The sequence below is a fragment of the Bactrocera neohumeralis genome, unplaced genomic scaffold (assembly GCF_024586455.1).
Source record: "Bactrocera neohumeralis isolate Rockhampton unplaced genomic scaffold, APGP_CSIRO_Bneo_wtdbg2-racon-allhic-juicebox.fasta_v2 ctg576, whole genome shotgun sequence".
Classification (NCBI taxonomy): domain Eukaryota; kingdom Metazoa; phylum Arthropoda; class Insecta; order Diptera; family Tephritidae; genus Bactrocera; species Bactrocera neohumeralis.
Window position 1 is genome coordinate 61,160 of NW_026092664.1, and position 16,117 is coordinate 77,276.

The window sequence follows — 16,117 nt, forward strand, 5'->3', positions numbered from 1 at the left end:
CGAGTTTAAGCTTTCAACTTATTTTTCACGGATATAACTTAGCATTTATATGTCCTGCACAATGACGGTGGTGAAATCACCGATTTAATGCCAGATATAATTAATGTTCTACTATGAGCAAAAAATAGTAAGACTTTGTTCATAATTTTAAAATGCTTAATTATTCTTCAGAACCTATGTTGTTACCCTCAAAATAATCCCGCTTTGCCCTAATACACTTGTGCTAACGTTTTTTTTCCAGTTTTTCAAGTCAATTTCCGGAATAGCCTTCAAAGCGCATAGCGATTCAAGTTAAATGCCTTCAATTGACTCCAAACCTTTTCCACGAAGCGGTCGTGTGTGTTTGCTGAATAGCCAGAAATCAAACGGAGCTAAGTCAGGCGAAAACGGCGGTTGCGGCACGATATTGGTTGAAAATTTGGCAAAAAACTCCCAATGAATCTATACTACATTGACGGTGCATCATCGCAAAGAGAAAATTGTATTCCCTGTTGACGGTTTGACCAGTCGGAAGGAATTCGGAGTGCACCATACTCGATAATCCAAGAAAACTGTTGACGAGTGTTTTTGGCTCTCCTTTGCCATGATATTCGGCCGACTGATCTTGTGTTTACGGGTCGTAAACATAGATCCAAAACTTATCGTAATAATATTTTTCATGACATCCTGGTAGTCGGTAAGAACTGTGTCACAGGCGTTAACGCGACGGCGTTTTTCGAAAAAATTTAGTGATTTTGAAACCAATCGTGCTTTCACTTTTCTCAGGCCCAATGATCTTTCAAAATGGTTTTTATTGCTTATTCCGATATTTCAACAACGTCAGTAAGATTTCTAACTGTTAATCGTCGATTCTGAAGCACCAATTACTTTATTTTATTTATTTATCACCGAAAATAGTCAAAACCGCATAAGCAATAAATTTCGACCGGGATGAAAAAACATATGAACTAGACAACCAGACGTGTAAATGGAACCTAAAATAAAGTAAAAGAATATAATACTTAGATTATATTGATAAAATTGATATATTGATAAAATTGTAAAACAAAAATATTTCTCATTTCGCTAATTTCCATGGTAGCCCCAGAAATTGAGGAATTAAACAGTTTGCATATGCATATGTATTAGGGTGTGTCATTCTGAGGCAACCTTTTTTTTCAACTGAAAAACAGGCTAAAAACTTTCGAAAATGTGAAAAAGAAAGTCACTCAAAAGATGAGCTCTTAATATTAATATTAAGAGGTGCCTATTTTCTATTTTCTGTTTTCCATATAAATTACATGGAAAAAAATCTTTTTTTTTGTGGTGGTTATTGTGCGGAGGTTATTATACATATGTGCACGCGATGGCTGCCAGATTATTTTACGAGAAAACTCGATTTTCGAGTAGAATCGGAATCGAGTTTACCATCCCTACTGGCAGCCATCGCGTGCACATATGTATAATAAAATCCGCACAATAACCACCACAAAAAAAAAATGATTTTTTTTTTCCATGTAATTTATATGGAAAACAGATAATTTAAAATAGGCACCTCTTAATATTAATATTAAGAGCTCATCTTTTGAGTGACTTTCTTTTTCACATTTTCGAAAGTTTTAAGCCTGTTTTTCAGTTGAAAAAAAAAGGTTGCCCCAGAATGACACACCCTAATATGTATGTATCACCGTACGAAAGTAAATCACAAAATCATTATTTGAGATTAATGGGTTTATAATATTCGAGTTAATTATTGATGTATTATAAAGACAACTAAACCAACTTTAATGGCGAAATGCATGGAGGCAAATTAAAAGTTTAAATTTTATTGGTTTATAATTGATGTGGAGAGAAATATTTTTCTTGGATTTATCCCATTTGTGAGTTACCCCGGAAACATTCTGACTCAATACTTTTTATAATGAAAAAAATTAATTGAAACTAAGAGTTTGAATTTGAGTTTGGAACAACTATATTTGTTATTAGGTTGTTGTTTATTGTATTGTTGAGTTTTCTAAGTATTAACTTTTTATTTATTCAAAAATATTTTCATACTACTTACTCTGCCAATATTATTTTTATCCAACTTAATAATGTTTAATAGTAAATTATTGCTATAAGTTAATCATTTAAGTTAAATTTTTTCATACCAAAAAATGTAATTTAAGTATATATTTACATTTTACAGTTACCAGATTAATGGGTGGGTCAGCGACTACTTCAATGGGACATATGGCCAATATGGGCAGCCTAGCCACATGTAATGTAACTGATTCAAAGCCATTACAATTCCCTTTGACACAGCGGAGGAAACGGAGAGTATTATTTACCCAAGCTCAGGTAAGCTTACATCTACTTAAAATTCAATACGCATACATTGCATCACTGTAAGTAAGAAAGAATATGTGAGTTCGGGCGAAAACTTTACACTAGGTACCTTAGAATTCATTTGTTTTTTTGCACACTATTTCTTTTATTGGCTGTAAACTTAACATCTGTCATCCGATTTACATGATATTAGGTACGTTTGAATTTTCTTTTATAGCGATGATGTATGCTGTATTATTTATATATAAGGTTGTTTTTTTTTTGTACAAACTATATGCATATACATATATGTACATATATAATGTTATTTCCATTGATTACTAATGATCACACTTTATATATTTATTATTAATATTATTTTATAATGTGCAATTTTAAAACCAAAATAATTTATCTTAACAAGTAAGATAACTTTTGACCTACAGCCGAATATTATTTGCGAAAATATATGATTTGTAGGAATCAAAGGCCTATACAAAAATTTATAATAAATGAAAACCTTGCAATGAATGTAATATTCGTTTTTATGCAAAATTGTAAAAAGAAATACAATTACACAAAAGGTGTGTAATTATTAAACTGTTTTGTGGATGTTGGCATCATAATGTGGTTATAGTTCAAATCATATGTTCATTTAATGTTATTGCGTTATTTTACATATTAAAGGATAGTTATGCCAATTTCTATACTTGTTTCATTTTATGGGATGTGTGGTTACTATTCGATTTCATCCATTTTCAAAGTGTAGTAGTTATATGGACAGTAAGCTTATTAGAATGCGTGGTCACGCTCACTTTTCAAACTATTTAAATCACCTCCTCGATACATAATTTATAACTTACTTTTACCCATTTATCTTTTTTAATTAAAGCCATCTTCTGGGCGTGTGAAATGGTGCAATATTTTTCATATGCAACATTAACCACCCCTGAATTTGAACGAAAAACTACTTTATTGCACTTTGAGTATTAATATTTTCATTAATATTGGGAGCAATGACAGGGATCAATATAATCCGTATGTTTCGTCCAAATAGAAATATGAACCGCTACAAACATTTTCAAGCGATTATTTTTCACAACTTTCAACGTAGATTATCTTACCAACCGTGTATCGATGAACTTAATTCAATTTTTGGCGATGAAGCTTCATAAAAGACTCTTTTTTTTATCAATGGTATGGTGAATCTGATCAAGGTCGCAGATCACTCCAAGAGAGATTTCATGAAAGTCGTCCAAAATCAGTTTTTGTTCCGGAAACTATTGTTGCTGTTCGCAAACTAATATCACAGATCGTCTTGTGACGTATCATGAGATAGAGACAACTATGCTACAATAGACATTAATGGGATCAGCAACTAGCAACTGTATGAGTGTTTCAAGATGAGCCGAGTCTAACAAAAGTTATTCCCGCACGAAGCACTTTCAAGCAAAGGGTTGCCTATTTTTTTGGAACAGCTCAACATATCTCATCCATAGCACTAGAAGAACGCAGTACAGTAAATTCTGTCTGAGTGGTACACAATCATTTGTTTGACAGTTTACCTTAAAGAAATTAGGAAAAACCAACAACTGCGATGCGAGCTCTCGAACATCAACTGAAACATTTTTGAGCACTTGACCTTTTAATTTTATGAGTACTGACGTGGACGAACGACTTCTTTTTATTTATTTAAATAAAAGATAAAATAATAAGTCAACGTTTTTTGTTTTATAGATTTTAATAAAGAAAATTTTGGAAACCAATAAAGCGATTTCTTATTATTACAATTTATTTTTGTTCTCTAATCCCGAAATATAAAAGGCAACATTCGTAATGAACTTATTCCCATTGAAATATTGACTCCCTATTAAATTTTGATTTTAATCAATTCTTTTGTCGCAGTGTCACTCAAATACATACCGCCGTGTCAGAGAAAAAAGTTAAAAACGTTCAGGTGAAACTAATAAAGGCGCTATAATAAAATTATGTTTTTTTTATGCTTTATCATTTCCATTTACTTGACTGCTGGTATTCTTTCCTTAAAATTAAAACACTACCCGTGCAAGGCGAGTTCTGTATTACACTGCCAAACATAAACAAAAATCCACTTGTGTTTTGTGACATGAACAGAGCGAAGTGTTTATTATGTAAAAATAGCCACAAATGCAGAAAAAAGCTACAGATTTATTCTATCACCTATAGTTTTTTGGTATGAGGATTTTTGTTTAAAAAAATTGCGATAGATACATTTTTTATTAACCAAAGAGTACCTAAAAATATTACTGTCGATGTTTTTTGGCGATATTTTGTTTTTGGAGGATCCCTTTACAATGTCCAGCAGTAATCGGCAAGCAAACTGGCACTCCACTTGCCTTGGTACCGTTTCTCCATAGCAGAAATGTCTTGGTGGAACCGTTCCTCATGTTCGTCACTTACCACCCCTAAATTTTCGGGGATAAAATCCATATGGGAGTCCAGAAAGTGAATTTTAGGGACATGATGTAACCCATTTTTTTATAGGCAGTAAGTAGTTTAGTCACAAGATCTTTGTACTTGTCAGCTTTCACATTTCCAAGAAAATTTGTAACAACGGTTTTAAAAGAACTCCAGGCTCGTATTTCAGTTTCATTGAGCATTTTCTCAAATGTTTTATTTTTCATTAGTTCTCTTATTTGCGGACTCACAAATATGCCCTCTTTAATTTTTGCTTCAATGACCCTTGGAAATTTTTGTTTCAGATAGAAGGACCCCTCTACCATTTCTGTCCATTGCCTTAACAAAATTCTTCATTAAACCCAATTTAATATGCAAAGGTGGTAGTAATACTCGTACCTTTTTGGGATTAACTAGAGGTCACTGGTAATCTTTTTTTGTTCCGGAGTGAGTGGCTGACGTACTGGCCACTGTTTCCTGTACATAATGATAGTTTCTCGCAGGCCTGTCCCATTCGCAAAGGAAGCAAAAAATTTTCTTATATCCTAGTTGCATTCCAGGAAGAAGGGCTATTACTTTTAGGTCTCCACATATTGTTCAACCATACTCAAGATAACGGATGTGCTTTAAAATAATCAATGAATAGCCGCCAATCACTTGGATCCTGTTTCTGTTAAACAAAAGATTAACTTCTGAACAGTATACTAGATCCCCTTCTTGAAGAAAGAAATTTGTAAGGTCTTTCTGCTTTTTTCTGTAAAAAGTAATATTTACATCACTTGGAGAAGGTTCCAACCTTTTAGTCTGTATGTTAAAAGTTCGTACTGCGATTTTGAAAGGCTTAGACCTCGAACTAAGTCATTAAGTTCAGCCTGTGAAATTAGATGCGGCATTGTTGAACATCCTGATAAATCAAATAAATGATCGTATGTCATTTCCTTTGAGGTTTCTGTAACATCACTTGAAGAGCTAGTCGATTCTAGTTCTTCATCGACACCAAGATTCTGGTGATTTTGGAATAGGAATTTTTTCACTGTGTTTGACAGGTCTTAAAACTGATGGTAAATTACAGTACTTAACCGTAGGATGGAGTCATGTATAAAAGTTCACGCAAGTGAGGAAAGTTCTCTGATCGCCATTCGCTTGGGAGTGGCCAGAAACGATTATTTTACATATGACTCAAGCAGCTCCCGACTTCCGGTCTTTGACCAAGTATCCTCTGGGTAGCCTAAGAACATCCGTTTGAAAGCGAGATAAAGTGAGAAGGCGAAACATCCCCTCCGCAGGGTTGTACGCTGGTGTTGGGACCTGCCACGTAAAAAAACACTCCAATGAAAAGGAACAACAAGGCTCGGATGAGTGACCCCCCATTTAATGACGACCATGGCAATCGAAATAAGGACTACGAATTGAGGGCAGGCACCTGGAATGTTCGGTCCCTTAATTGGGAAGGTGCCGCTGCCCAGCTGGTTGACGTCCTCGTGAAAATAAAGGCTGACATCACCACCGTCCAAGAAATGCGATGAATGGGACAAGGACAGAGACGAGTAGGTCCTTATGGCATTTACTACAGTGGCCATATAAAGGAGCGTAAGTTTGGTGTGGAATTCGTGGTGGGAGAGAGACTCCGTCGCCGAGTACTATCTTTCACTCCGGTGAATGAACGTCTAGCCACAATCCGCATGAAAGCGAGGTTCTTCAACATATCGCTGATTTGCGCCCACGCCCCGATGGAAGAGAAGGACGATGTGACCAAAGATGCCTTTTATGAGCGCTTGGAGCGCACATAGGAGAGCTGCTCCCGCCACAATGTCAAAATCGTGCTTTGCGACTTTAACGCCAGGGTGGGCAAAGAAGGTATCTTTGGCACTACGGTCGATAAATTCAGCCTCTACGACAAAACATCCCTAAATTGGATGAGGCTGATCGACTTCGCCGGGGTCCGAAACATGGTTATCTGTTGTACTATATTCCAGCACAAGAAGATACATCAAGCTACCTGGCTGTCTCCGGATCGAAAAGCCACACGTCTCCAGTATTCTAGACGTGCGTACGCTCCGAGGTCTTAACATCGACTCGGACCACTATCTTGTTGCAGCAAAACAACAACAACAACACAAGGTAGGTTCGACGTCGAGAAGCTGCAATCACAACAGACAGCCGAGCGATTTTCTACTCGGCTTGCATTCTTGCTCTCTGAGAGCAGTCGTCAACAACTCGGTATAAGGGAACTGTGGGACGGCATTTCAAACTCCTTACGTACAGCTGCAACCGAAACCATTGGTTTTCGGGAAATGCAAAAGAACAGTTGGTATGACGAGGAGTCCCGTGTCGCAGCGGAAAGAAAACAGGCTGCCTACCTCGCAACGTTACGATCGACACCAACACCTGAGGGATGGGATAGATACCGAGAGTTGAAGAGGGAAGCGAGACGCATTTGCAGACAGAAAAAGAAAGAGGCCGAAATGCGTGAGTATGAACAGCTTGATAAGCTGGCCGGGTGGGGTAATGCTCGAAAATTCTTTGAAAAAATGCGGCGGCTTACAGAACGTTTCAAGAACGGAGCATACTCTTCTAGAACCCACAAATGTGATCTAGTCACCGTTGCCCAGAACATACTGAAATTATGGAGGGAACACTTCTCTAGCCTGCTGAATGGCAGTGAACGTACAACGCCAGGAGAAGCGAACCCGATTCCCCAATCGATGACGATGGAGCAGACTTTCCATTGTCCGATCATGAAGAAGTTCGAATAGCAATTATCCGTCTGAAGAACAACAAAGCGGCGGGAGTCGATGGATTGCCAGCCGAGCTATTCAAACACGGCGGCGAAAAACTGATAAGGAGCATGCCTCAGCTTCTTTGTAAAATGTTGTCGGACGAAGGCATGGCCAGCGATTAGAATTTAAGTGTGCTATGCCCAATCCATGAAAAGGGAGACCCCACAATCTGCGCCAACTAGGGTGGGATAAGCCTCCTCAACATCGCGTATAAGGTTCTGTAGAGAGGATTGTGTAAAGAGTAAAGCTCACCGTCAACAAACTGATTGAACCTTATCAGTGTGACTTTATACCTGGCAAAGCAACATCCGACCAGATATTCACAATGCGCCAAATTTTAGAAAAGACCTGTGAAAGAAGACTCAACGCACACCACCTTTTCTTCGATTTCAAAGCTGCCTTCGACAACACGAAATGGATCTACCTTTATGACGCGATGTCTGAATTTGGTATCCCCGAAAAACTAATACGGTTGTGTAAACTGACGTTGAGCAACACCAAAAACTCCATCAGTATCGGGAATGACCTTTTCGAGCCTTTGGACACCAAACGAGGTTTCAGACATGGCGACTCCCTTCAACCTGCTGCGGGAGAAAATAATTCGAGCTGCAGGACTTAATCGAGCTGGTGCAATCTTTTATAAGAGTGTATAGCTGCTGGCGTATGCCGATGATATTGATATCATCGGTCTCAACACCCGCGCCGTTAGTTCTGCTTTCTCCAGACTGCACAAGGAAGCAAATCAAATGGGTCTAGCAACGAACGAGCGCAAGACGAAATATCTCCTGTCATCAAACAAACAGTCGTCGCACTAGCGACTTGGCACTCACTTCACTGTTAATACTCAGAACTTTGAAGTCGTAGATAATTTCGTCTATCTTGGATCCAGCGTAAACACCTCCAACAATGTCAGCCTGGAAATCCAATGCAGAATAACTTTTGCCAACAGGTGCTACTTCGGACTGAGTAGGCTATTGAGAAGCAAAGTCCTCTCTCGACGAACAAAAACCAAACTCTATAAGTCATTCATAATTCCCGTCCTGTTATATGGTGCAGAGGCTTGGACGATGACAACAACTGATGAGTCGGTATTGCGAGTTTTTGAGAAAAAAGTTCAGCGAAAGATTTATAGTCCTGTGCGCGTTGGCCACGGCGAATATCGCATTCAATGGAACGATGAGCTGTATGAGATATATGACGACATTGACATAGTTCAGCGAATTAAAAGACAGCGGCTACACCGGCTAAGTCATGTTGTCCGAATGGACGGAAAAACTTCAGCTCTGAAAGTATTCGACGCAGTACTTGCCGGGGGAAGCAGAGGAAGAGGAAGACCTCCACTCCGTTGGAAGGACCAAGTGGAGAAGGACCTGGCTTCGCTTGGAATATCCAATAGGCGCCACGTAGCGAAAAGAAGAAACGACTGGCGCGCTGTCGTTAACTTGGCTATAATCGCGTAAGCGGTGTCTACGCCAGTAAAGAAGAAGAAGAACCGTATGTTTAGACTTCGGTCCAATACCTTTAATATTCGTGAAGCAAAAATTGTAGTCTGTAACATGGTCTGGTAGGTTCTCTTCAAACTTTTCGCACTGCAACGTTACACAAGTTTTACAACAGATATGAGGGGTCCAAGACTTATCTTGGTCACCAACTTTACCACCAAAATACAGTTCGTACGCTTTTAGCACAAGCGGAGTAAAATTACGTTTTTGCTATTTAAAAGTTTGTTCTCCGCACACATAAGAAAAACTGTTCGCACTATTTACGCACTGACTAGGCATTGTGCCTAAAAATCTTAAATACAGCAATTTCAAAAACGTAGAAGAATGTGAACTCAAAAACGATTTGCTATCCAAACATAGAACACGTAATCGATTCGGTCTATTGATTATAAAATAAAATTATCGTAAAATTCGCTGTTGACTTCAAACAAGCAGGCCGAACCAGTCTATAATCGATGATGCAATATAGTGAAATTTTATGTATTGTAAATTCTAAATCCGCAGGTTACAAAATATCTGTGTGATAAAAAAAATCTATTTTCAGATTTGACTTCAGGGTGTCAAACTGCATTATAAACACTTAAGAAATTTCATGTCTCAAAATATGTGTCTACCAGTGTTATTAATTAGTTCAGCAAATTTGAATTTGTTTTCTTACGCGAAAAACGATCATATAATTACATAAAATATAATTTAAAAAAAAACTTATATTCAAAATACAATTCGAATTTTCAACAGATTTAGTTAGGTGCATAAAGACATAACGAAAAATAACTGCATCTAACAGTTTGAGCTTCTAAATGCAGAAGGACAATAACGAAAGATTTACCTGCTTGGATTATCAGGAATACGAAATAAATTTCAATAGAAAATCATTGATCAAAGAATCTTTTGCCTCGTATGAGCTGATTTAAGGAAAAGAGAACTGAGTTTTGCAGTTCTCTGGTATGTATATAGTTTTTGTATGATTGGAATTGAATAGAAACTTTGCGTATGAGCTGATTTAAGGAAAAAGTGAGTTTTGTTCGCGATCAGCTTATGTGTCACATGCATTGCACTAAGAATTTGGTACACAACTTATATTTTAGTATGTATTTGTCATCCCGTCGATATGGAGCAAGAAGATATTTAAAAAAAAATACGTACAAACGCCTACACATTGTCAGCCCGACATAAGGGAAGGAGCCATGTTTGGAATATATTATCTGAAATTATTAAAGAGGATGGCTCTATTTGGAATGGATTTACATATATACTGCCAATCCTGTAACAATATTTTAAAATATTTGCCAAAAAATTCTTCAAATTTAAACAGACATATGTATGTATGTAAGTGCTGCAAATCGCTTAAGGAGACGGCGCTTTTATTCAAGCACAGTGAGTTTATTCATATGCGTTGAGTTTGCTCATACCCATTGAGTTTGCTCTTTTGTGTTTTTGTTTTCATTCAACACGATCATTGTTGAGCCGAATGAGCGAACGCTTGAGTAGAGCTGTTTCAACACGAGCGTGAATAAACTCAGCAAGCAAACGAATTTACCGCAATTGAGCTGAATTTAGCTCAGTAGCGAAAACATTCACGAATGCCATTTTGAGCGCTTGAGCCGAATGTGCTGATAGTTCGGGTATTGATCGTGCATGAACATTTTTGCGCTCAACGGAAGCCGCTCTCTGTTACATACATATGTATATATAAATGACCAAAATGAAGAGACGAGCTAAAAATTCAGATATCTTAATGAAACTTGGTACATATCGGACCACTGCTACGCCATTAAGCGAAAACCTATAAAGTGCCGGTGCAAATCCCTTAATCACCCCTAATGACACTGTTAAATTAGTGAAACTTTAAGATAACACCGTCCACTTCTCATATGACGTTACTGTTAAACGAGGTATACAATTTTATATTCGGGATTGTATGAAGGCTTAATCGTGTCCAGGGTAAAAATTGGCACCACCCAACTTTTAGGCGATATCACATATTGGTTTTCTTAAATACACTAACAACAATAATTTCAACTCAACAAATAGAAATAAATGCTTATACTTTATTTAATTTTCATATACTCGTACAGGTATGTCATTGCCGTAATTTAATCAAATTTAACAGAAACCAGAATCAGCCACACCATCGCCAGTCGTTCTTTCTCGCTGTGTGGCGCCTATTCGAGATTCCAAGAGTAGTCAGTTCCTTCTCCACCTGGTCTTTCTTCTTTCTTTGCTTCTATCGGTGGGTACTGCGTCAAATACTTTCAGAGCTGGAGTGTTTTCATCCATACGGACGATATGATCTAGCAAGCGTAGCTGAACTCTGTCAATATCGTCGTATAACTTGTACAGTGCATCGAATGCAATATTCGCCATTGCCAATGCGCAAAGAATCATATATCTTCCGCAGAACCTTTCTCTCGAAAATTTCGTAAGGCGACTCATGAGATGTTGTCATTCCTTTACACCATATAGCAGGATGGGAATGATGAATAACTTTTAGTATTTGGTAATTGGTCGTCGAGATAGGAGTTCACTTCTCAGTTGTCTACTTAGGACTGATTTTCTTCCGCCGCGACTGTACTTCGGAGCGTGCGTGCATCGACTGGATTTGGTAGAGGACGTACCTAGCTAACGAACGAGCGGCTGGTCGGTTGTCTCCTTAGTACCCGAAGAGTAAGGACAAAAACTTTCGCGCGACGTGCTTCCGTGAGTGCCGCAAGCCGAAAATGCAGTGTTTGTTAGAGCAGAAGTACGCGATTAAATTCTGTGTAAAACTCGGTAAATCTGCAACAGAGACGTTTGATATAATCAAGCCGGCTTATCCAGATGATGCTTTAGCAAGATGTGGAGTGTTTCGGTGGCACCAGGCCTTTTTAGGAGGACTGGAAAGAGGTTGCTGATGAATGAGCAAATCCAAAGTTAGTTTTCACTTGCTCATTTTTTTTTTTGACATCAATGACTGAATAAATTTTTTCCTCCTGAACAAAGTGTCAACGTCACGTGGACGAGACTCAAACGAAGGGTCAATCGGGTCCAACAAGACATCGCAGGCGATTGGAAGTTGCACCACGATAACGCTCGGCTCACACCGCCTTTTTAGTGAGCAGCTACCTAACCAAGGCAGCCATCCCAACGCTTCCGCAGCTCTACAGCCTACATTAAATTGAAGAAGTCACACGATAGGGAGTCTTCTTGTCTGTAACCTTGTTTGGTATGGTGCTGTTCAACGTCAGCTTACACAGACGTATTAGTTTTGCTGGGATACCAAGTTCAGACATAGCAACTTAAAGCAGTTTCTTTTCGTGGTTTCGAAGCCTCCTTTAAAATCGACCAATGGGTGGTCTGTGCCGATCTTCCTCACACGGGTCCTTTCCAAGATTTGGCGCATGGCGAATATCTGGTCTGTTGTTGATTTTCCAGGCCTAAAGCCACACTGATGGTCTAATCAGTTTGTTGGCGGTGGGCTTCAGTCTTTTACACACTACGCTCGATAGAACCTTACATATATGCATTGTTGAGGAGACTTATTCCAGGGTAGTTAGCGCAAATTGTGTGGTCTCCCTTTTGTGGATTGGGCAGAGCACGCTTAAATTCCAATCGTGGAGCATGCTTTAGTCCGGCCATATTCTACAGAGAAGCTGGTGCATGTCCCTTATCAGTCCTTCCCCGCCGTATATGAATAGCTTGGCCGGCAATGCATAAATTCTTTGTTTTTCCGACGAGTAATTGCATTCGAACATCTCCTTAGTCGGGTAATGGAACGTATACTCTATCGTCATCAATTGGAGAATCGGGTTCTCCATCTCCTGGTGTCATGCTTTCACTGCAATTCAGTAGGCGGGAGAAGTGTTCTCTCCATAATTTCAGAATTTCCTTGGCATATGCCCCTAGATCACCTCTGGGCGTTCTACCAGGAAATGTTCCAGTTTTGAAACCTTCGTCCATCTTGTCTAGCTCTTTGTACTCACGGGAGTTGGTGATGAGCGCTCCCAGAGAGCAGCAGCGTAAGTCGAGTAGTAAATCATTCGGTTGTCTGTTGGGAATCGGCGTCGATCTCACTTAAGCTCGCCTTCAAATGGATGTTTGTTGGTTACCCAGAGGATACTTGGTCTAGGACCGGCAGTCATGAACTGCTTGAGCTATTTGTAAAATAATTGTATCTGGCCACTCCCAAGTGAATGGTCTTCAGAGAACTTTCATCATAGCGTAAATTTCTGCACATGGATTTATTTACCTAAGACATTGCATTCACTGTAATTCTATGCTACAAGAGGTGTTCCAAAGTAAACAGGACTTAAAAAAAACAGAACAAATGGTTTTTCGGCAAAATCAATTTATTTTATTCAAAATAGCCTCCTTCTGCTTTAATAGAGCTTTTTATACGGTCCAAAATTATGTCGAATTCGTGTTTTAGCTCGTTGGCCGGTATGGTACTTTTGAATGGCCTCTACGTCTGCATAACGTTTTCCTTTCATGAGCAAATGCAAATTTCCGAAAAGGAAGAAGTCGCACCGTGCCATATCAGGTGAATACGGGGAGTGGTTAATGGTTAAATTGTGGTTTTTGGTCAAATAATTGGTCACAAGCTTCGATCGATGAGACGGCGCATTATCGTCTTTTCTTCACCGATAACACAAACATACTGACATTTAAAACGCAATAACTTCACTTCCAATCTTTGAAGTCGACATATATGTAGGTGGCACCACCAGGAGGCGCTGGATTCAAAAAGATTCCTGTTTACTTTGGAATGCACCTTTTATAAGCTCCATATTTTTTCAAGTAAACCGTCTAATATTCAAGCAAATAAATTATTTTATAAAACTAACAAATTTTGTAACATGTAGAAATTTATAGATACATACACTCCTAATTAATGCACTTTCATAAAATTATGCAACTTTTTTTATTTTATATCCTTCAAATAAATAAGTTTATGCTTTATACCAGGAGGCTGTTCAATTGCAGAGGCATACATTAGTACTTATTACTTTTATAGTTCAATTCCTATTCCTTCAGTAGCTACTTTCAAATATGTTTATAAAATATTTTTTGTTACTCGAATTTTTAGGTGTACGAATTAGAGAGACGCTTTAAGCAGCAAAGATACCTATCCGCACCAGAAAGAGAACATTTAGCCAGTCTCATACATTTGACACCAACTCAGGTAATAAATACTATAAATATTTGTTAAACATTTAAATTTTTCGAGTAAATTAAACTATGCTTGTAAAAACCTGAACAACGAAAATTATTATTTTTGATCTCGTCTGGCAAATAACCGATTTTACTAACTTCTTATCCCAAATGTTCAGAAACACTTTAGCGCTTTTCAAATGAGCATAATGCCATAAATGAGTTTCGCATTATGATATTTATTATAAAGTAGAGTAATCGAACTCTATTTAAACTGTAGTTGTATGGAAGAAAAATTTGTTTTAGTAGCCCTTACTTTCACACGAAACCAATGCGGTTATATTTTATAATTGAGAATTTCTGGTATTAAACACATTAAAAGGTGAAGTCACGCCACTCTGTCAAAGTACTTAAGATACATATGCAATACCCTTTTTACTATTATCATCTTTTAAAAATTAGAGTTATATAGCAAAAAGCAACATAAAATTTTGCACTAAACACCGTTAACGAGATTGATCATTACGAACCAATCTATGGTTGTACCGAACTCGATCAGCTGATAGCAAATTATTACAATGTGCTATTATTATTTTTATTTAGAACTTCATTTTTATCTATCCATTACTTTTAACAAGATGTTTAGGTCTATAGCATATTTAGAACTGCACTACCTGGTTCAACTTAATAAAACCACAACTTCTTCGCTTTTTCCAAGACATGAAAATAAGAAAAGTGAAATCAATATATAAGCGATTTCATATCACTGGAAAATAATAAATTGTATAATCTAAAATTACCAGTACTTTAGTATTTCGAAGGTTCCTTGAATAATATTCCAAGGAAGAAATTAAGTGATTTTTGTATTGATAAAAAGTGTCGTATCGTTTCTTAAAATTTGTTATCATTTTTTCCATTTTTCATATTGTGTTTGTCAGCTCTTTACTCGTGGGCACGCTGTAGGAATATGTGTTACACACACAAAAAAATCAGATATCTTTCATGTAATCATTCGATATTTTTCACATCCAAGTGTTCTGTGGTAATTCGTAAGTGTATGCTCCGATGTTGTCAACACATTGCACATTTTCCTGGATTAATGGGAGTAATTGGTAAAAATAACACAAAACAAATCACATAATTAAAAGACGTTTTCTAAACAATAACAAATCAAATAAATACTCAATTATTTAATTTTCGCGGAAAAAAGTGCACATCAGCTGTTTCTTTTACACGCTACTTATACATACATATATTATATCAGCTGTTCTGTTTCTAACAATTGTAATCAGCTCTGCCACACTGGTCAAATAAAAACAAAATATAAACTTCTAATTCAAACTTCATTATCCACTAAACAACAGGTTGCTAATACCCAGTAGAGAAAGAAGAAAATAAAAATGGCTGAACCTCTTCATGAGGTGGCGTTGAGAAACAGTCTCAGCTCATTTAGAGTAAATAAAATAAGAGTATTAAAAAAAGAAACTCATATAACTGAAAGTCTTATAAATTTGGAAACGATGTGTAATCATTTACATAAAGATAACATAGGGTTAAAAAAAAAGAAAATGAAGAACTAACAAGTAAGGAAGGGCTAAGTTCGGGTGTCACCGAACATTTTATACTCTCGCATGATAAAGTGATAATCGAGATTTCATTATACGTCATTTACATAATTTTCAAATACCGTATTTTTGTAAAGTTTTATTCCGCTATCATCATTGGTTCCTAATGTACTATATATTATACAGAGAAGGCATCAGATGGAATTCAAAATAGCGTTATATTGGAAGAAGGCGTGGTTGTTAACCGATTTCACCTATATTTCGTACATGTCATCAGGGTGTTAAGAAAATATTATATACCGAATTTCATTGAAATCGGTATAGTAGTTACTGAGATATGGTTTTTGGTCCATAGGTGGGCGAGGCCACGCCCATTTTCAATTTTTAAAAAAAGCCTGGGTGCAGCTTCCTTCTGCAA

The 16,117-nt window shown here is 37.4% G+C and overlaps 1 protein-coding gene across 2 annotated transcripts in view; it reads left to right on the forward strand.

Annotated features, from left to right (window-relative positions):
• Positions 1 to 15,628, forward strand: part of LOC126767357 (thyroid transcription factor 1-like) — a 47,517-nt gene extending 31,889 nt beyond the window's left edge. For both annotated transcript variants that reach the window (XM_050484889.1, XM_050484890.1), the window contains exons 5-6: positions 2,168 to 2,319; positions 14,070 to 15,628. In XM_050484889.1, coding sequence (XP_050340846.1) covers positions 2,168 to 2,319; positions 14,070 to 14,192 — 275 coding nt within the window. In that variant the 3' untranslated portion in view covers positions 14,193 to 15,628. The remainder of the gene's footprint in view (positions 1 to 2,167; positions 2,320 to 14,069) is intronic.
• The last annotated feature ends 489 nt before the right edge of the window (positions 15,629 to 16,117 follow it).